The 23,588-nt window shown below is 37.5% G+C and overlaps 1 protein-coding gene across 1 annotated transcript in view; it reads left to right on the forward strand.

The window, feature by feature from the left end:
* eif3ha (eukaryotic translation initiation factor 3, subunit H, a) overlaps nt 1-21,768 on the forward strand; it is a 65,281-nt gene extending 43,513 nt beyond the window's left edge. The window contains exons 4-8 of the mRNA XM_057340062.1: nt 3,776-3,875; nt 9,810-9,959; nt 12,908-13,028; nt 18,174-18,306; nt 21,496-21,768. Coding sequence (XP_057196045.1) covers nt 3,776-3,875; nt 9,810-9,959; nt 12,908-13,028; nt 18,174-18,306; nt 21,496-21,593 — 602 coding nt within the window. The 3' untranslated portion in view covers nt 21,594-21,768. The remainder of the gene's footprint in view (nt 1-3,775; nt 3,876-9,809; nt 9,960-12,907; nt 13,029-18,173; nt 18,307-21,495) is intronic.
* Nucleotides 21,769-23,588: the final 1,820 nt, after the last annotated feature.

Genomic DNA, 23,588 nt, shown 5'->3' on the forward strand with positions numbered 1-23,588 from the left:
CGATAATAACCCCGCTGCCATCTTTGAGGAATAGAAGATGATGTGGGTGATGTAAGTGTGTGCGGTGTTGAGAGACAGTGTTCGGAAAGTCTTTATTCCACACACGGCTCTGCAGACACCGCCGTGCCATTCTTTATATTTAATCATGCCCCCTTTAAACCCATCAATAATGCAGGACGATATATTAAAGGCTAAATAAAAATCTGCCAACATCTCCCTGCATACCAAGAAAAGTCTTGAGATCTCAGATTGTTTCTGCGGCAATTCAAGTGGCTCTCGGACGCATAGACGCAGGTGTATTTCCATTGGAAAACTCATTTCAATACATCACGCTGTCTAGCGGGCCTCTAAAGCTAATACTTATGCTTCTCAAATTTGCTGTAGGGGGATTCTGCCCCCTCACATCTGTGCACCGCATCTGTTGCATGCTGTCAATCATAACATCACGTCTCTGTGTGCGCAAACCAACAGAAAGATTGATTTAATTGAAGTTGAGCAGGGAAGTGTGCTTTACCACGAATTTCTTCTCAGAATAGCGGTTTACTTTCATTTTTAAGGCAAGAAACGATGTTCAAATGTCACGAACAGGCAATTTGGTTTAATCATTTGTAAATATAATGTAATAAATGTTATTAAAAGACAAATTTATATTTCATTTGTCAGAAAAACCTGTCAAAATGATTTGTTGCATCTGGGTTACGGTGTGTTATTAGTTTTGAGCGGTTGTTATCTGGTCATAACGAACCTGCAAATGTCGCGACTGGCCAATCAGAATCAAGCATTCCAACGAGCCGTGTAATAAATATTGATATTGAAGTCTGGTAAACATTTAAGTACGCTTTAGTATTTACTGCAGTAAACATTAAAGTGTAGTAATCATCACTATAATATAATATAGTATACTACACTAAATACTGAAGTATGCTTAATTTTTTTATGTGGGAAGTTCACTTCTAAGGCTGCATCCTAAGTATATCATTCATATGTGACATGTACTGTATATGATATATACACTGCGTTCCAAATTATTATGCAAATTGGATTTAAGTGTCGTAAACATTTAATTTTATATTGTTCAATTAAACTTATGGATGGTATTGTGTCTCAGTGCTCTTTGGATCACTGAAATCAATCTCAGACACCTGTGATAAGTAGTTTGCCAGGTGAGCCCAATTAAAGGAAAACTACTTAAGAAGGACGTTCCACATTATTAAGCAGGCCACATGTTTCAAGCAATATGGGAAAGAAAAAGGATCTGTCTGCTGCCGAAAAGCGTCAAATAGTGCAATGTCTTGGACAAGGTATGAAAACATTAGATATTTCACGAAAACTTAAGCGAGATCGTCGTACTGTGAAGACATTTGTGGCTGATTCAGAGCACAGAAGGGTTCGTGCAGATAAAGGCAGAATGAGGAAGGTTTCTTCCAGACAAATTCATCGGATTAAGAGAGCAGCTGCAAAAATGCCATTGCAAAGCAGCAAACAGGTATTTGAAGCTGCTGGTGCCTCGGGAGTCCCGAAAACCTCAAGGTGTAGGATCCTCCAGATGCTTGCAGTTGTGCATAAACCTACTATTCGGCCACCCCTAACCAATGCTCACAAGCAGAAACGGTTGCAGTGGGCCCACACATACATGAAGACTAATTTTCAAACAGTCTTGTTTACTGATGAGTGCCGTGCAACCCTGGATGGTCCAGATGGATGGAGTAGTGGATGGTTGGTGGATGGCCACCATGTCCCAACAAGGCTGCGACGTCAGCAAGGAGGTGGCGGAGTCATGTTTTGGGCTGGAATCATGGGGAGACAGCTGGTGGGCCCCTTTAGGGTCCCTGAAGGTGTGAAAATGAACTCTGCAAGGTATGTAGAGTTTCTGACTGAGCACTTTCTTCCATGGTGCAAAAAGAAGAACCATGCCTTCCGTAGCAAAATCATCTTAATGCATGACAATGCACCATCTCATGCTGCAAAGAATACCTCTGTGTCATTGGCTGCTATGGGCATAAAAGGAGAGAAACTCATGGTGTGGCCACCATCCTCCCCTGACCTCAACCCTATTGAGAACCTTTGGAGCATCCTCAAGCAAAAGATCTATGATGGTGGGAGGCAGTTAGCATCAAAACAGCAGCTCTGGGAGGCTATTCTGACATCCTGCAAAGAAATTCAATCAGAAACTATCCAAAAACTCACAAGTTCAATGGATGCAAGAATTGTGAAGGTGATATCAAAGAAGGGGTCCTATGTTAACATGTAACTTGCCCTGTTAGGATGTTTTTGATTGAAATAGCTTTTGATTTCAGTAAATATGACCTCCTAATGCTGCAAATTCAACAAATGACCATTTTCAGTTTTTTACAACCTATGAAATGTTTTCAAACTCTGTTGTGCATAATAATTTGGAACAGTGCATTTTGAGTTTTTCATTTTTTAAATAAATACTGTTGTCAGTGGGAGGTTTGTTCAATAAAATTCCAAATGTACCCTAACTGTTGATTACTTGAAAATTATACTGACTGTCATTTGCATCGACAAATTAGGAAAACCAGAGAAAGATATCATTTGCATAATAATTTGGAACCCAGTATAGTGTGGTATTTATACTGTACATTGTACGATTGTATTTATATTATGAATATTTTAATATATGTTTATAAGAGACTTATGTATTGCTTGAGATATACTATAAAGGATGTACATATATAATATTATATGGGTGTACTGTATGTGTATACATACGTGTATATACATTTACATTTTTACTAGCAAATTCATATACTATCCAAATAATTATTTAGAATTGAAAGGTGATTTTTTTATTTTCTGGTTATTTTTTACCAGAGCAGATATCACAATGCATTATGGGACATGTGATGGAACAGAGCCACGTGGTACATAAACATTAGTTTGTGAAAACACTGTAAAATATTCCCTTAGCCCTTTAAATCCCAATCCTATATCTTATCGGCCCCTATTTATTTCATTCAGACCGTGTCGATCGGTCAGAGAATGGCCACCCGTGACCGCAGATGTTCGCAGCTTCTGCGAAAGAGAAACGTTTCAGAAGAAAACGGGACGCCTCTGCAGGGCTGACGTGAGTGGCAGGGCTGATAAGACGTTTGTGAACACTTCTAAAGCCTTTTTGACAACCCACTGACAAGCACATTAATTTTATACAGCTCGCTTACTCCAAGCAACTGTGAGCTTTTGTCGGGGCGTGATTATGAAACCTGACGGCACCTGCGGTTCATGATTTCTTTATAGAGAGCGGATAAAGGTTTCTTTGCGTGACCGCCGGCATCTCACCCATCGGATTGGTTATCCAGGACAGTAATATAAATGTCTTGAATGGTGGTTTTAACTCGATGACCTATCGGTTATGGTCATTCAGCTTATTGTTCGCATTACGATTGAACCTTCAACTGTGAAATACTTGTCAGGGCTTTGTTGTTTAATATGAAACGGATATATTTTAGTGGCTTTAGTAGATGCTGCGATTAGACATTATTGTAGACATTGTCATTACTTTACTTTTTTGTTTGTGTTCCAAATCAGAATCAGTTTAACGTATCTATTGTTTAATACTTTCTATTCTAGTAACTTGGTGGATTTGGTTTTGTCTTTAAAATAAATGTATACACTAGTTATAGTTCAATTAATGTTTTAATATTTACTTATATTTCAGATTTACTGGCATTAGTTATGGTTTTGAATGATCTGATAATGTTTAGTTGTATGCACATAAGCATGTTAATATGGCAGTTTGTTTTACTTTCTGTAGATCCCATCAAGACGGCGCAAGGTTCTCTGTGTCTGAAGGCTTACAGGTTAACCCCCAAACTGATGGAAATCTGTAAGGAGAAAGATTTCTCACCTGAGGGGTAAGATCACATCTATTACATTATAAATGTGTTTGTTGTTGAAGGGTTTTTGATTAAAAGAATAGGTCATGATTGTTTTAATTAAAAACACAGTTATTGTAAGAATAAGTTGTCAGTAGTCGTGTTTAAGTCACAGTATGATGTCCTTAACTGCCAGTATTATTTTATCGTGCGAATGTGAGGAACTGAGTTCTTGCAGAACTATAAATGCTTTAAGAAACAGTTCACCAAAAACTGAAAAATTCTTTCACAATTTACTCGTTCTCATGCCATCCCAAATGTACATAACTTCCTTTCTTTAGGTAAAAACAAACTAAGTTTAAAAAAATAAGTCACTATATAGGTGCTAACTTGTTGATGGTCCAAAAAGCACATCCATTGCTCCCTGAACTCTCTGTAAGCAGTGTTGGGTAAGTTACTCTGGAAAAGTAATTAATTACTAGTTACTAATTACATATTCAATAGTGTAATTAGATTACTGTACAAATTACTCTCTCCAAAAAGTATTTAGTTACTTATTACTAATTACTTTCTATGTCCTATATCAACCTTGATTAGTTAAGTGATTCAAGGATAGACATGAAACGGCTCTTTTAATTCATTCAAATAAATAATATTGAACTGCATAAAGTAGTTTTAACTGACTAAAGTATTACAAATGTGAGAATTATACATTAAAGCACGGATTTTAAAGTTAGACTTTGAATTGTGATGTCAATTCCACTATTACAGACACATATATTACACAAAGTATTTAGTTTAATTACATCAAAAGTAGCTGTAATTAAATTACAGAAAAAGTAAGAGTAATCCCTTACTTTACTTTTCCAAGGGAAAAGTAATTAAATTACAGTAACTAATTACTTAGTAACTAGTTACACCCAACACTGTCTGTAAGTCACTTTGGATAAAGTCGTATGCTAAATGGCTAAATATACATCTGTCATTAAGTGTATTTAAATGAGACAAGATGGTTAATACCCGTCTTCTGAAGTGAAAACCAGAACAGACCCATAAGAGAGATAAATGAAAACCGTGTGACATAACAATACATTTCATTGGTTCTCGCTAATGTCATTTGACAGCGACACATTAAAGAACCAATACGATTGAAATTGTCAACGCGCTGCCATATTTGAATTTTAGTGCTTTGATGTTTGGGTCATTGATGTATAAGAATTGCCGATTTTAAAATACAAATAAATAATAATATCTATTGCAGTTATTCAAACATTAAGAATGTGGACTACGCATAAAGGCTGATGTTAAATTAAGTGATTTTAGTGTTTTTAATCTATGAATTGGCCATAACCTTAAAAATGTCATGTGGTACGACCGTAATTTATCTTAAAACAAATTCATTTCCTTCACATGCCTAACAAATCTTTAGTATTTAAAGAGTTTAGAAACAAAGTATTTCTTTGAGTTTTGCTAATTAATCATCTCATATTTCTATGGGATTCCTTTTGTGCCAATAAGAATGAACGCAAACTTTTAAAAAACGAACAAAAATATACAATGAGAAAGAAAAAAAACACTTTGATAATGAAAACAATAAACTCAGTTGCAAGAATGTGACATGATTTCTTAACAATTTTCTAAGTTTCGTTTTTGCAAATAATAGTTTTGAATTCGCTGCTAGATTTTTCATTTGCGCTTTCCGAGTTTTCGTTTACGCTTCTCAATTTTTCGTTCGCCTTTCTGGCACAAATCTCACGTGTGGGCGGGATTTATGGCCACTTTACTCTCATTGGTTAGTGAGATTTGGATTGACAGCTCTCTGACCAGGAATTCGAAATTGAAGACAGTGCAGCGGATTAGAGAGCAATCTGTTTGCGGTTTTCTGTATAGTATTGTTTTAGTGTTTGTACTTAAATTACTTTCTTATTTTGTTAGTATATTAGCAGGGTTGCCAACTTTCACGCACTTAAAAGTAGGACACGCTTCTATCACGCCGTAACAACAAGCCAACGTCGAGTAAAGACAGGATAGATAACGTTAGCCATATTCACATGTAACTTTACGTGGGTTTAGAGGCCGTCAAGACTGCAGTCTATAATTTATAATTACAATGATATCAGGAAAACGAGATGCCTAGTGAGTTTTGAGGAGATATACAATAAAGTGTTATGCTTCCAGTTCATATTTCTAATTTATATATTATAATCGTGGTGGCATTTTATGTATCGTTTCTATCTTTAAATGTTTGTTTATAGTTTAAGAAGTCTCTCTTCTGCTTTTCTTTAACCTGTTTTATGTTGGTGTGTAAATACATAATGAAATTGATGTTTGCAAGAGGCAGACTAAATTAATAAAGCATTCTGAAGGCCTCTAATTGTGTCACCTTATGAATTTGTTTTGTTGTAGCGTTTAAAAAACATAAATGTCATTTGAATGTATTGGTAGTGTTTTATGAGGTGTACTTTCTGTGAATGTAAAGAAAGGGGTATAATACTGTACATTCACCATGAGTTTAAAAAGAAAGATACAGTACTTAACTTATAAATGGACTTAATTCTTTAAAAGGAGACTGTATGCAAGAGCGACAACGTCATCCTCCTCCTCAGCTGGACACAAGTCACCCTCAGGTACATTTATGTAACCGAGATAATAAAATCGCTAAAAGTTTTAATCTCTGTACAGTAACTATGCAGCAATGATTTCATTTGGCACGTTTTTCTCACAACCCAATAATCTGTAACGTGTCTTTATTGGATGTTATAATGCAAGTTGTTCGTTCCTTTTTAAGAAAATAATCTTACAGTCCATAAAATAATACCTGACAGAAAGTATAAAGCACACAATGAACGAGCTAAGTAAAGACAGAATTGCTACTGTACAGGAATACAACTTTTAGCGATTTTCTTTATTATCTGAATTACATTCATTTACCTGAGGATGAGGAGGACGCTTGTATCCTCACCGCGCATGATTTACCAACTTCAAATACCAATTACTAATATACTAACTAAATAAGAAAGTAGTTTTAAGTACAAACAATAAAGATAACAGCATGCAGATCGTTCTCTAAGATTCGTTGCACTGTACTGTCTTCAGTATCGACTTCCTTGTCAGGGAGCTGTCAATCAAAAACTCACTAGCCAATCAGCGTAAAGCGGCCATAAGTCCTGCCTACACGTGAGATTTGTGCCAGAAAGGCGAACGAAAAATTGAGAAGCGTAAACGAAAACTCGGAAAGCGCAAATGAAAAATCTAGCAGCGAATTCAAAACTATTATTTGCAAAAACGAAACTTAGAAAATTGTTAAGAAATCATGTCACATTCTTGCAACTGAGTTTATTGTTTTCATTATCAAAGTGTTTTTTTTCTTTCTCATTGTATATTTTTGTTCGTTTTTTAAAAGTTTGCGTTCATTCTTATTGGCACAAAAGGAATCCCATATATTTCCCCCCATATTTATTCTTAAATTAGCAAAATTAACAAACATATTTTTCCTGAAAATCGCATACTGATACAAGTGTTTAAAAAATACCATTCACTTAAGCATACTGTATCAGAGATTCATATTTCAACCACAAACATTTGCGATGTGTTATTTTTAATTTAATACAATTATTATTCTATTTAATTTAAGTGAATAAAATGATTGATATTTTCTCACACAAACACATAGTTTAGCTTCAGAAGATCTACGGAAGTCATTTGAATTACTTCAATGTAAGTAAAGTGATGGGTATTTTTATTCAATAAAGGTTGTGTTCTGCTAAATAAAGTACATCTGAAATGGCCATTTTCATTTCGGGGTAAACTGTTTCTTTAACTTCTCTCTTTTTACGTCCCTCGCTTTCCGTTTCTGCCACCGTTAATCTTTGTTCATGTGAACCTTCCTCAACACGTGCGAACAGAATCTCTTCCTCTCTCATGGGTGACAGGATTTTATTTGTCATGCCGAGACGCCTGTGAAGCAGCAGTAGACGGCACGCAAACAAATGCACAAAGTTCACAACCTCGTTGCTTTCCGGCAGATGGTAATTGCTTTTAAACTGCAGTTAGACGCAAGTTTAATGGGAGAATGTATCAGCAAAGCTGGGATGTTGGGAGAGATCACAAGTACAAATTCCAGCGGCCGTTAGAAAGCAGTCTTTCGCCCTCGGGGACGGAAGAGCTCTAGGGATGGCTGCGGGTTAAAAGACTTCTCAGATGCATTAAAGGTGTTCCTGTGACCTGTTTCGACCTTGTCAGATGTCAGCGCCCCCGACTGACAGGAGTGTTTATTATTCCACAAGCAGTCGTGGAGTGGAAGGGTTATTGATTATGAAAATGAACCTCTGTTTTGTGTTGTTAACTGAGGGGGAGTGGGGCGGTGGTCAGCAAAGATGAATACAGATCGCATGATGGATTTATACAGAATATCAATTTAAATGCTGCGATTCTATCTGACCATATCCAAGTCATATATTATGCAAATTATATTTTGCATAAATAAAATAATGCATTTGGAAGCAATAGAATAGAATAGAATACATTGAACTTCTAAATTATGAATTATTTCATACGGTGTGAATTTGTAATGAATTGATTATATTTAGGGCCTGTTAGTGTTGTGTTTCAGTTTTCATTTGCAGTGTAAGGGCCCTATGAATGAGATTTTATATGAGCACTTTTTTTTCCACATCAATAGGACAACTTGAGGAAATCAGTTTTCATCCACCCAAAAATAAAAAATAAACTATCCTCATGCCATCTCGGATGAATATGTCTTTCTTTTCCTTCAGTCATAAATGGATGAAGATTTTTGCTTTTATAAAGGTATTCATCACTTTATAGATGTATATAGGTCACACAGTGCTGTAGCTCATCCATCAGAAAAGCAATCCCAATGACTCCAGTGGTTTAATAAATGTCTTCTGAAGTTAAATGTATGCTTGTTAGAGAAAATGGTTAATACTTTGAGCATATTTACTGAAATTAAAAGCCATAAGAGCACTAGATTGAATGATTGCGACCCGTCAATAACTTGGTATCTTTTTGATTCTCGCATTTCTTGTCGACTAGTTGTCATTAGTTATTCATCACAAGATGTGCAAACCAATTCAATTTAATGTTATCAACATTTACGTACATTTATATTTGAATTTAGCACTCGAATGTGTTTGTTTGGTTTAGGGCTGTCGCGATAAACCGACGATAAATATCACGTGATTTATGCACAGCTTTTGAGTGAAGTACTGGAAAATGCTGCTGCATCCGAAAGCCAGAGGGCGCTCTCGTGCGGAAACTCCAAATACGCACTGCAGAAGAAGACCATGACACGTTCTAGAATCTGGGAAATGCCTATGGACGTCTTTTTATTACTGTTACTCAAGCCCCATCAGGTATTTTTATGATAATAAAGTATATTTATAATGATCATGTTTGACGGGTGTTGCTTTTTCAAATGCACATTATAAGCGACTCAAACTCGCACTGCTTTTAGATCGAGCAGCATTTCCTACTGATCCCAGAGCCGTGCTTCACGGACAAGCTACGCATTAAAAAAATATCGACACATTGCATATCGCAGCCAGCTCGATTACAATAGGATTTAGTGGTATCGCGATAAATTATCGTGCAGCCCTAGTTTGGTTTCAGTTTTGCGAAATAAGCTCAAATGATTAAATATAGCTATCCTTTCAGAAAACATTTATTTAGCCTCATGAGTCATTTGAATTGCTTTCATGGTTTATGGTTACATGTATATCAAAGTGATGGATTTTTTTTATTTAAATAACTCTTTGTTTGTGTTCGACTGTGAAAAGATCGATATACATCTGGGATGACATGAGAGTGAGAGAATCTTCATATTTTGGTGAACTCTTCCTTTATTTATCAAAGATACAAATCATCCGGTTATTTTCTGGAACGTTGCATCTCCATCTACTCGGTTCAGACAACTCGAATACATTTTGGTTGTATCTTCTCTGCTTTCGACAGGTTGAAGAAGGCCGCCGTTGGATTCGAGCACATGTTCGAGGAGGTCCCCATCACCATCAAGAACTCCCATCTCATAAACGTGCTCATGTGGGATCTTCAGGAGAAGAGTACGGTGGCCGACAAACACGAGCTGCTCAGTCTGTCTAGCAGGTCAGTCCGGGTCCCGACCTCGGCCGGAGGCGGCGTGTGGAAAAGATTGGTCATTTGCTGATTCATCTTGTCAATCCGTGTCTTTTATAAGCCTCTCCAGTCGGTTTCGCACAGGAAGTTGACCGAGGAAATGCAGTACACGCTGACATGCCCTTACGGCGCAGTTGAATCCAGACCCTTCAAATAGGGCTTCCGTGGTGTCTGGGCGAAAAAGCTCAAGTAAAGCCGCATGCCTGCGAGCAGAGAACTTTTTTGCATTTATTCCGATCTGTTGCTCGGTTGACTTTATTTAACCCATTTATGCAAATTTTATATCTCAGATTTGCATCTATACCCTCTGGCCCCAGTGTAAATCTGTGGTTCTTAACTTTAGATTTTAAGAATTTAGATTTTACTTTGGCGCACTAAACGGTGTCTCAAAATTCACGAAACATGAAATCTGCAAATCTGTGAAGATGACACAGGCTGAACGTGAGAAAATGACATATTGAACGAACGTTTGGGTAAAATGTGTTTGTTCCAGAATACCAGAAAGCATTTTATTGCTGTTTTAAAGTAAACAACATGAAATAAGATATGCAAAGTGTTTCTTCTTTACTTCACAATGTTGATTTTGTTATCTTACTATGTACGGTTATGTGATTAGTTTGTATTATTGCGCTTAAGTGTTCTTTTTCTCAGACCGGCGAGCTCTTTCAGACCAGAAAAAACTCAAGTTTTTAGGAGGATCAGTCCGTAAGGGGTTTAAATGAGGCTTGAACATTTTATTCCCATGCAAATATTCTCCGTAGAAATTAATTTGACTAATCCACTTAGATTCCACCGAATTTTATTACAGATTGAGATGAGGGTTTCCAGGAGAACAGAAAATCTTTTCCCAGAAATGGACCTCTTTATAGTCGGAATCAAGTGTTTTTTTATTAATATGACACGTAGCTCGAAGGACGCTATATTAAACTTGTTTAATGAAAAGTATTCTGAGAAAAAAAGTATTCTTCTGTTAGTCGGGGTTTCTAGTGGAAGGAAACGGCGTTTTACAAACAGTGTTCATCATCTTTCTCGTCCTTAGAATTTAAAGGGATAGTTCACATAAAAAATGGCATTTCTTACATCATTTATTCACCCTTATGTCATTTCAAACCTGAATGACTTCGTCTACAATACATGTAATATAATCATTTGAAGAACGCGTGTTACCAAAACAACATTCAACCTCAACATTTCTCAGAATATCCTCTTTTCTTTGTTCTGCGGAATAAAGAAAGTCGTATAGGTTTTGATTGACACGAGGGTGAAAAAAATCATGACCGAACTTGTATTTTAGGGTGAACTGTCCTTTAAAGTGGCATTTTTTGCATCTGTTCCTTTAAAACCATCTATGTGAATGACCTCTGTGTTTTTGCCGTGTACTGGCATCATTCATCAGGTTAGGCCACGACGCTGAATATTGAATAGGTTTATATGTAAATGTGGGTTAGGATGATCTGTTTTCGTGTCAATAAATGATCCAGAGGACTGAACAGGGAGGGAGCTTTGTGTTGTAAATGATAAAGTAGGTTTACATTAAAGTATTGAATTTTATTGAACATCGAGAAACGTTGTACATTGCATGAGGCATGTGACTGCCAATTGATGCTTTTTCATCTCACAACGTTAAGAAAACGTTTTAATAACGTCTTATGTGAATTAGTTTAAACTGTTCGTTTCAGTGAATCATTTTTCAAACTGATTCATTGATTTGTTTATCCCTCAAAAACGTTAAAGTATGAGTATTGAATATCATCAAAAGGCGTACGTATTTTTTTCCTCACAGCCCTAGTTTACCTGGTACATCACACACTTTTTTTATTCCAAAAGAACATGAAAGTGTATGTTCTTCATTACAGTACATCATCTCTAATGAACGTAGGGAAGCGAGGATTCAATTTTTCCGTCTGTTTGCGCACCTCCCGCAGACGCAGCTGGTCGGGCCGCTCTTTGGAATCAGTCTAATTGATATACTAAATACTGGGGATGTGAGCAGGTGTTGTGCTCTTTATACTTGATGCTTTGTGAGTCGGCACATTCTTTGCCATTTTGAGTAAGTCTTTCATTTGTAATTCCGAGCATCCCAGGAGTTGGTGTGTTTAATAGGGCCTGCTGGTGAAATCATTCAGCACTCCCATCAGTGAACGGATCATGATAAGGTATTCAGTGTATAATTTCCATCTTCCTGTGTACAGAGATGCCCTTTACATTCTTGGCAAATACCAATAGGTCTATAGCGCAGATGTGTCACTCCGAAAACTCCGAGTGAAAACGCGTGGAGATGAACGTTGTGGTGTCTTTTTAGGATGTCGGACATTTCTTTACAGCCGTCCGGCCGGTCAGACTGTTGAAAAGGACGTGTGCTTTTGAGTCATTTTTATTTTAAGCATTCGCTAATATGAACGATTATTGATCATCATGTGTTTTTCCGAATTAATTCAACTTTGTCAATATTAGTTAATGCAAACACAATTTTAAAGTGATACAGATTTGTTCATCTGTTTCTCTGATGTTGAATGAATTGTGTTCAATTAATTATTTAATGGATTGCTTTCCCCTTAACCTCCCGCAGTGCATTCTGGGATTGTCTTCACCATAAAATATGCATGTTGTGTTTTTGAATTATAGCATCCACCTGTTCAAGCAGCATTTGCATCTAAAATACGTGCTTTAAAATGCAGCCTACATTAACTGCTAATTAGTTTGGTACACAGCCGACATGTCCAGAAGTCATTAAGACTTTTCATATTTGGTGGCCCACAAAATTTGCCACATGCTACAGTTAGAAATTTAGATCAGATAGTCTCTCTTATTAACTCCAATCATGTTTTTTTAATTGAGGAGCAGTTATGTTTGATGTGCAGTCGAACGTTCATCACGCAAACTTTTCTCGACTAAACTCTGTCTATCTGTTGCTATAGTAACCACCTGGAAAAGAGCCTCCAGCTCCTCATGGACCGCGTGGACGACATGACCCAAGACATTGTTAAATTCAATACATACTGCCGCAACAACAGCAAGCAACAACAGCAGAAGCAGCAGGTATATTTGCTTTTCTGTGTCTTATCTCTCTCTCTCTCTCTCTCTCTCTCTCTCTCTCTCTCTCTCTCTCTCTCTCTCTCTCTCTCTCTCTCTCTCTTCTTCTCCTCTCTCTCTCTCTCTCTCTTCTCTCTCTCTCTCTCTCTTCTCTTCCCTCGTCTCACTATCTCTTCTCTCTCTCTCTCTTTCTCTCTCTCTCTCTTCTCTTCTGTCTCTCTCTCTCTCTCTCTCTCTCTCTCTCTTCTCTCTCTTCTCTTCCCTCTCTCTTCTCTGTCTCTTCTCTCTCTTCCTCTCTCTCTCTCTTCTCTCTCTCTCTCTCTGTCTCTCTCCGTTCTCTGTCTCTCTCTCTCTCTCTTCCTCTCTGTCTCTCTCTCTCTCTCTTCTCTGTTCTCTCTCTCTCTCTCTCTCTCTCTCTCTCTCGTCTCTCTTCTGTCTCTCTCTGTCTCTCTCTCTTCGTGTCTCTCCTCTCTCTCTCTCTTCTCTTCTCTCTTGTCTCTCTCTCTTGTCTGGTCTCTCTCATCTCTCTCCTCTTCTCTCTCGTTCTGTCTCTCGTCTCTCTGTCTCTCTCTCTCTTCTCTCTGTCCTCTCTCTCTCTCTTCTCTTCTTCTCTCTCTCTCTCATCTCTTTCTCTTTCTCTCTCTCTCTTCTCTCTGTCTCCTCTCTCTTCTCTCTCTTCTTCTCTCGTCTCTCTCTCTCTCCATCTCTCTTCTCTGTCTCTTCTCTCTCTCTCTCTCTCTCTCTCTCTCTCTCTCTCTCTCTGTCTCTCTCTCTCTGTCTCTCTCTCTCTCTCTCTCTCTCTCGTCCCGCATGCAGCAATGCCATTTCAGCCCGAGTCGTCATTTACAGCGACTGAAATATCCAATTACATGCTTGATGACAACAGAGCAGCTCAAGAAGAGCGAGTGCATGCCGCCGCTCAGAGCAAATTCAGAGCCAGAGATATTATTGACTTCCCACCGTTATCTGATTTTTGTGATCGATACTTTTCAAGGTAAAAGCACCAAAGAGTGAGAATAGCGAGTACGGCGATTATTATTATTCAATTGTAAATTTAACAGGCACCTGAATTCTTTTTTATTTGAACTGTGTTTTTGTTTGTGTCGCTGATGTACGTAGTATGAAATAATTGCAATAATAGCATGTATTCTATAGACGGTTTTATCAGGCGTATACGCTGGCACGAAGTTACATGCCGTTCTGTTTTGGTTATAATATATCAATTTATTTTATATTTAATTAAATTTTTGTTTGTAGTTTATTAATTATACTAAATTACATTAAAACTAATTTTTTGCGGAGGTCTACCGGACGTTAAGCTTGGGGCACATAATGTTTGTTTATGTTGTTGCCGCTGAAATCGTCGACTACCTGTCAAAAATATCATTTTAAACATCTAAAAAAATTTTTTTTTCATGACACTAACATTTTCTTTAATAAAAAATGTTTTTGAAATTGATGACTTCGACTGAATAATGAAGAAAGAGCAGCCTGTAAGAGCCCAGAATAGATGGGAACTCCTTTAATATTGTTTAAAAGCATCTCAGGATGAGACCTCAAGAAGCTGTTTGCAGGGTTCCAGACTGCGACCAAATGGTTGCATTTTGCGACCAGTTTTCGAGACTTTTTACAAGTACTCGCGCATGTGCGACCTGCAAATTTGGAATTTCATGTTATTTCATATGGAAAGACGAGTAGATAGAACGCGAGTCCGCCACCAGTGTAGGCCGTGTGTTATAGTCAACTGCGCGGGTCACTCGCGTCAGCACAATCCAGGTCGTCATTGACAAGTTTACACACGCACCACGTGAGCGCATTACTACGAGTCGTGATTTTTTTGAGCCCGAGGACGAACGATTTGATATACGAGACGTTTAAAACGGAACTAACCGCCGAGGAGTTCAGGAAACGTTATTTATCTGTGGATTACTTGAGACAGCGCTCGATCATTTCAAATCCGTTCACAGCAAGAACGAACGAATGAGTTTTATTTGACGGTATATTTACATATGTTGTGAACATGAGGAAAGGTGTCCTTAATACACAATGGAATCATCGTAACAAGAACGTAATAACACGAGACCTTTCATTTTGCTTTAATGTAACACTGTGAACACTTAAATATATACTTTGACGAGCACAATTTCTGTTGGTTCACATGAATTCAGATTACAGTTTCTCTATTTAGCACCAATCAATGACAAAGCTTCTCTGTAGACCCTGCCTCTTTTTAAATGAACATAAACAAATCTGCTGTCATCAAGTAACTTATTTGTCAGTATCAGTAATCGTTATTTTGGGGGAAAATTTGAATAATTGCATTGCAGGCTGATTTGAGTAAATAAATGTTTTTGCTTGCGCTCCTGAAATTTTCAGTGAGTGGCTACAGTGCTCCTAGTAAAAAAGTAAGTCTGGAGCCCTGTGTTTGATAAAATGACAAGAAAACTTTTCTTTTGACAGGTAGTGTATATTTTATTATAGTCCTGTTTTCTGTCAGTTCTTTTTTCTTATTCCTATTTAATTTTTTCTTTTTGTCTCTCCGTTCTAGTTTCTGTGAAGCTTCTTTGCAAAAATGCCAAATTGTAAAAAGTGCCGTAGAACAATGAAGTGTTTTAATAAAAGGGAATTGTGAACCTGTAACTTAGATTTCATGCAGCTCATTTTATGAAACCAAACCGAGTGGAAAGAAAGACCCGGTGTTGCTCAGTAAGGGTTTGACAGATCGATTACACGAGCCTGTCAGTGTGAGATTTTTTGATATTCAGAGAAATCATTCAAGCCGTTTCCAAGAATTACCTTCAATGTTTTTAATAAAAGCCAGTATTTCATTTTCACGATCCACTTTTTGTGTAATAACATGGAATAGACTGAATTGTGAGTGAGAATCTTAGTGAGATTTGAAATTCCTTCCTGTGTTTACGATTTCGCATTGTTGCAAAGCAGCTTAACAGAAAAAGACAAGCAAGCACAAACACTGGACATGTAAGAAAAACGATATTATAATAAGGAAAAGTGATAGAGAAAAGATTTTAGAAAAATAAAATGCATTGTATAATTGCAAGACGCACATTAGCACTATTAACTGAACAAAGACTATTGTATAAAAGAAAATGAGATGATCTTTAACATTTTGTGTGTAATATTTAATTCAGTATATTAAGACCTGTATGATGGGGCATAAAGATGTATTGCGTAGTCAGAGTTAAATGCGTACCATAAACTGCTGCCATTTCTCCGTGCCCGAGATAAAAGCGCTCAATATATGTAATTTAGAGTTCAGGCGGGTCGTGTAATTTACAGCGCCCCCCCTTCACATTCATATTTTTATCCAATTCTGCAAATCGACAAATGGACCGAAATGCCCTTGACATTTTCACATTTTTTGCTTTGCTGGCATTTTGTAAGCACGACGTCGGAAGAGAGCAGATCGCAAGCAGGACGGACGAGCGTGATGGTTCTGGTTTGTTCCTCTGACCTCGTGTTATGTACAGATTATTTTACCTCAACAATCTACATTTCTTTTACACCTCCATAAGCTTCACGAATGGTATCAATTTGTTTCTTTTTATTCGAAGTAACTTCAGGGAAAACATCTGAGACTAATTTGATACTTAAATGAAACACAACTGAGATCTCCATCAAATCTTCAGGGCTACGAAAAAGCAACCTCCGAGCAATAAAACTCCTCCAGGGTAATTTGCAGTAAGAAGAACGTTACTTCTAGCGGGGCGTCTGCGTTTATGCACGTCCTCTTTGGCAGGAAGTTTGCGGCTTTGCAACAAATTTAAAAGGTGCCTTCAAACGGGACCAGACTCCAGCGGCTCGGTCACGATCAGTTCGCCACAACGGCTCTTATATCAAGCACGCTGAAATCTGCCGTAATTACTCTCGTCATCGATCATATCCTTCCCATCGCCGCCTCCACACGGCAGAGAGCACGGCGTCGGTTCCCGGGTGCACCATATAAACCAAATGACCCGCATCAATCACCATTTAATATCAAAGAGAACTGCCGCTGCGTTGGCAGTTTGCGTTCCTAAATCATATGCCTAATTTCAACAAAAATGGCCAGTATCCTCACCGGTGATATAAGTCGCAACAACTAAAATATGATGTGAATTTCTCCTTTTTTTTACTGTGAGTATAGCGTTTATTAAAAGTTGATCTACGGCATCGTGGAAAAAAATGAATGGTCGAGCTTGAAAACGGGAAAATGTAGGACTGGATTTCTGTTTCAAATGTGTGTTCAGACCGCCTGAAGGTTGAAGGAATGACTGTTATGATGTCTCTTATATGGATGTGATATAAAGTCAAGATATAAAGATATGTCGATATAATGTCACTTTATCAGTACATGCCATGCTGTAGTGATGTTTGTGGGAAATTCAACAGAAATGGTTTATATAGTTGACTAAAGTGGTGTCTGGAGATTCACAATATTGGCTTTACTTGACCCTGCACATTCAAATAAAGCTTGAAAATGGCAAAGGTGTGATACAAAATGTGCATCTTTATTCATATTTATAAATTAAAGACCTCAGTTGTTATAGGGTGGACACCTCTACATTATATTTAATTAAGTAAATGCTTATTTTTGGATGCTCCAGTGAATTTTATACTTTACAATTGAAAATGATTTTTATTTTGTTATTTTTATGTGAAACTTGATGGATAGCCACAATGTAAGATTATCGTATTTATTATAATGAAACAAGTATATTTCTGAATTGGTGAGCACTGTTTGATTTTGTAGTCATGGCTGATCACAGGTTGACACGTTTTCATCGTTGGCCGTTATATATATCTTCATTTTCTTCAAGTTTATAACTTGTTTTTTTCAGGCGTGTGGTACAGAATGTCACTGGATGCAGTGACCCGGACTCATTCTGATGCTCTTGAAATGCATCTGTATTCTCACAGACGGTCTCAATTGCCCCTAAATGACACCAAACCCGGCAACTACTCGGCTTTTATTTATTCCAGCCGAGTTGGAATGGTTCTTCCATTAGTCTTTGGTTCTGTCTCCGTCTCGCCCTTTTGGAAACTTTTTGCCTTGTTTCAACTGACCAAGGCGTTCCAGGTTCCTCCATAAAAAGAGCTGTTGCTATTCAACCTTGGCTAATCTTTTTCCTCATCTTCTGTTTTTTCTAGTATCTCCAGAGGAGACAGCAGGAGAATGCTCAGCGTCAGAGTCGTGGAGAGCCACCGCTTCCAGAAGAAGACATCGTCAAGATGTTTAAACCTCCACCTCCTCCCGCACGCATGGACACGCTTCTCATCTCAGGTACTTGCGGGGTCACCGGCCAGCGTTGTGGGCCGGTTAAGCATTTAGATTTTCCTCTGACATCCTGCACGCTATCAGCCATTTACTGCAGAATTGATCACTTCAGCGATGAATGGGGCAGTTGAAATGGGAATGAGCTTGAAGCGCGGGCCTTAAATCTTCACGCTGTCCTTTTGCTCAGAAGTGATTCAGATGGAGTCTGTTAAACCCGCTGCCTGTTATCCGACAGCCAGCATCTCTGTAGACCGTGATTCACTACTGCACATCTTAATACATCACCTCAGCAAAAGCTCGCATCTGTTTATTTCTTTTTGTTTACTGTAAAAAATCAGAGCTTTTACATTTTAAATTGTGCCGATTTTTATTTTCTTAATTATTTTTTTCAATATTTTTATGCGTGCAGTGTATAATATTTTTATACATACATACATACACTATATGTGTACGTATATAGTAAAGCATATATATTTACAATATTTATTATTATTAGTAGTAGTAGTATTATTATGAGCAATAATATTAGAATATATGTTTGTATAATGATATATACAATATGAGATATATTCTGTTATGTATTTATATAATTAAAAATATATGTATAATTTATTTAAATATATTTTTATATCATTAGCTCATTTAAAATACATTGTATAGAACAGAACAGAATACAGTTACAATTGCAATAGTTATAGTTATTATTCTAACTTGCATTACATCATTAATTTACACCAAATTCTATATACTATAGTATATATACTTAATTTATATTAAAGGACTCATAGGATGAGCACTTTCAACAAGTCGGTATGATTTATTAGGGTCTTCATGAAATGTCTGGAACATATTTTGCTTAAAAACACTCTATGGCTGTGTAAACAAAACCCTTTTTGCCTCGTCAAAAACAGCTATGCTCACAGCAACCCGTGTTGGTGCATGTCTCTTTAAGTGATAATGAGTTACAGCGCAACCCACACACACCCCCCCCCCCCTCCGTCCAGCATGTCAACGCAACACATGTGTAGTACTGCCATGGCAATGGTTTAGCTGAATTATGTTTCCTGATCTCCTCTCTTTTTAGTTTCGTTTTAAACGTCTCAAATCATTCGTCCGGAGACTAAAAAATCCGTCACAGCAAACAGCGCATCCTAATGCGCTCACGTTGTGCGTGTATGCTTGCCTAAAATCCATGGAATGTGCACCTGCAGATCTCAGCGGAATTACGTGGATTTTAGCGCTTGTCGTTGACAAGTTATGACGTTACACACACAACGTGAGAGATGCTGTGACAGATTTTTCAGCCTAAAGACGAATGATTTAAAATGAAACTAACCGCAGTGTTCGCCCCTGTTCATTAGCAAAGCAAACAGCTTGCCGCAGCTGAACATATTAACGCACATAATGTATTAACATACATACAGCTAAACTCCAAGTGTCCATTTGCCAAATAACATATAAATATAGAGTAAGTTTAACACTGGCTTTGAATGTTCTATTTAGCCCGTGACTGACTTAGCTCCCTTCGCTATCATATGCTAACGTTATCCTCCTATATATACGGTACATGTACGTCAATTCAGACTGTTAATAAATATTACTTACATCGGCAGTTTTGTCTCGTTCAGTTGGTCTCGATCCCTCTTGAGGAACAACTTTGAAGCTAATCCTGCTTCTACTGTCCCAGGTTGAAAAAGCACTCCGGTTTGAAGTGATTCGTGCAAACAAGCAGGTTTTTACTTATGGTTTCTGATGGATTTCCACTAAAAATAAAATAAATCACTCCTGTCTCTTCCGAGGTTAGGACTCTGTGCAGTGACTACATTGCATGTTGTATGTTAGTACACCGCTGTCGCTTGTGAAAACAACAATGGCGGAGCGCCGTGGGTGGAATTGTGTAGATTAAGGTGCGGTAATATTATAATAAGATACTGCTTTTACGTCACAACAGGAGCGAAATCTGAACGGCTCGGTTTCTCACATGCTTGCAGAGAAAGGCTTACCAAAACAAAGTTACTGGGATCTTGTTTTTCACGTTTTGTGGGTTGCTAGATGCACCGGAGACCCGATTATAGCACTTAAACACAGAAAAAAATTGACTTTCATGCAATGGGTCCTTTAAAAACATTTAAAGCTGCAATCCATAAATTTTGACTCTCTGTCGCCATCTCTGTTTAAAACCTAAAAGTGTAGGTTACTTTCTGTACTGATCATAACGTGGGTTAGTCAAATTATGTCAAACTGACATTTCCTCTTAAATCTGTCCCGACAGCTCAAATAATAAATCTTCATTATAAGTTTTACTGTTGTAAATTGTGGTAAGGGTAAAACATTTTTTTTATGTATCTACTCAATGATTTTTGTGCCTTTTTTTACCACAAAATAAAATTATGAAATTGCAGCTTTACGCATTTTACATAAGCATTGTAGTAAAACTATATAATGAAACAAACACTTGTCATACCCGTGTGTCTGTCTTCAAAGTCAAAGTCTGCTTTATTGTTAATTCTGCCACATGTACAGTACATACATATAGAGGATTGTAATTGTGTTACTCTCAGACCCATGGTGCATACAAATATCACTAACACAGAATACAAATATATTACAAAATACAGATATAATATATGTATGTAAAATACAACTTTACAAGCAGGGAAATTTAAAGGGGTCATATGTCACGACTAAAACAAATATTATGGTTTGTTTTAGATGGATATAATGCAATGTTTATACAGGATTTAAGGTTCAAAAACGCTGTATTTTCCACATACCGTGCATGTTTGTATCTCCTCTTTGCCCCGCCTCTCTGAAACGCGCAGATTTTTTACAAAGCTCATCGCTCTGAAAAGCGAGGTGTGCTATGATTGGCCAGTTAACCAGTGCGTATGATTGGTCAAATACTGCAAGCGTGTGACGGAAATGTAACGCCTCTTACCAACATCAGGTTCCTCTTCAATTGTACTGACAGGTACGCCCACCTTACTTGCGTTTACATTTTGGCGGTCTTAGCGGCATATGACCCCTTTAAAAAAAGAAAAGAAAAAGAATATAAAGAAAAAATAACCTATAGTCTTCATCAAACTATAGGGTTGCATCTGTGTGCATCATGTGTGCAAACAGTCACTCCATTTAAATGAACAACATCACTTGGTCTTGTTATATATCATTTCTGTTCTGTTTTCTCTTCACAAGGACAAATCAACAACTACTGTCAGAACATTAAGGAGTTCACCTCCCAGAACCTTGGCAAACTCTTCATGGCAGAGGCCCTGCAGGGCCACAACAGCTAAAGAGAGAGTGCCAAGACAGAGGAAGAGACGAGACAAAGCGAGGATAGAGCCAAACCATCTGCCTTTTTCATCTCTGAAGAGCAAAAGTATATTCATGATGAGCTTTGGGGAGAATCATGTACCGTTTTTTGCCATTTGTACTTGTACGAGGCCAATAAAAGCGGACACATCTCTCGTTGCTTGTTCTTTTCTTGGTTTTTGTCATTACGCGAGTTACTGCACATCTGCCAGAGTCCCGCTGTGAGATGATGGAGATTTTCAGGGCTCAGAATCAGACAGACCGGTAATTACCTTCAAGTTTCTGAATTATGGTGCTTCAAGTCAGCAACTGTATCGATATTCTCCAGCGTTCAACATTCTGCTTATGGTTATTTTTTCTCAAGTTCTGTAATAAAATCATCCATTCAAATTTTGTTTTAAAGATCATTTCAGCCATAAGTGTGTTCTGTCTATTTTTGATTGTCGTAAAAACAGCAAAGTGGCTTTGACTCAGTGTTTACTTCGAACACTGCCGTTCTGAAAACTTAAACATTAATCTTTTGCCGCCTTGCCAACGCTGGTTCGTCCTTAGGGAAACACAAATGTACCTTCTGTTATCACCTCCACATAGAGAGTCATGGGTGATGCTTTCACAGAGCTGCTGTGTACCGAACCACTGGTTCGCTTGTTTCAATGAGGCTGTCAAATTGGCTTTAATCACAAATAATTAACGTTCTCTCTGAACTGTGTACAGCAGCGCTTCTGTTGCTCATATTTTTCCACAGCGGGTTACCGACAGCGGCCCACCGAGAAGCTGATGCACAAAATGCTTTAATGTCTTCAATACGTAAAGATTTTCGTGCCATTTCTAGCAAAGCAAGAGTGATGATGTGAGCCTAAAGCTATCTGAGGGAAAGATGCATTTTGTTATTGTTTGGTAATGTCGATCCATTGTTAAGGTCAAGTTACGTACACGTCCAACTTTGCACAATCCTTCAACTTGTTCCTCAACCTGCAGTTTCCGAAAAATCCCATGAAGTTGTGTGCTTTAAAAAACAAGGTTGTGGGTCTGAACCAGTTTTATTGATATTTACAGATGATGAACTTGATTATTATTTGTTCAGTTTTCATGTTAATTATAGTTTTGTGTTTTGCTATTTTTGCATGTGCTTTTGTCATTTTACTATTTAGGTTTATAAGTTTATTTCTACTTCAGTTTAAGTTTTATGTATTTTCAGGTAATCGTTTTGAGGCTTCCACCTAAATTTTGGTTTGTTGCAAAGCAACTTTTACAATTTTTTTTAATTATTTTTTTATAATATAAAGTCCCATATTTTATTCGAGTTTAATTACCAAAAATGTTTACATTTCTTATAACATTGACTTTTGGCTTTTTCTAGAAGGGTTTGGGCAGGGAAAATAATAAAACGCAATAAATTGTTTACATTGAATTTTAACTTTTGGATAAAAACCTCGGGACATTTCAGCAGGTCTGTTAAATTGGACATTGGAAGTAGGCCTGCTACCAGTAATTATAATTATTGTCAAACATTTGGACACTCAAGTTTAGAAACTAACAAATTCCTAGATCTTTCAAGCCGTGTCCACCAAACTCTACACAAACGTGTTCATTTGAAATGTAGAAGACTTGAAATTCAAGTTTGTGTGTCTGTCTGGTTTAAAAATCCTCCGAAAAGCCTTGAAAAGTGCTGCTTTGTTCAACATGTAGACGTACCTAAGAAAGGGCGTTTAGTTTACCTCACCGTCTGAAATCTGATGAGAAAATGAAGTGCTGGATCATGTCATAGAAATCGCTGTAAGTTTTGATTGTTTTGTTAACGTTTGGGAGCACGCTAGTTTAATAGATATCCAAAGGAGTCATATTAATACTAAAAACCCCAAAAATAAACTTCAAATTTGATTACATGAGGACCCAGGGGCGTAGCTACATGGTGGCCACGGCTACCCCTGAATGATGGATGGCCACCTATCTGGCCACCTCTGTTGTGCGAAGCA

The sequence above is a fragment of the Triplophysa rosa genome, linkage group LG8 (genome assembly GCF_024868665.1).
Source record: "Triplophysa rosa linkage group LG8, Trosa_1v2, whole genome shotgun sequence".
Lineage (NCBI taxonomy): Eukaryota > Metazoa > Chordata > Actinopteri > Cypriniformes > Nemacheilidae > Triplophysa > Triplophysa rosa.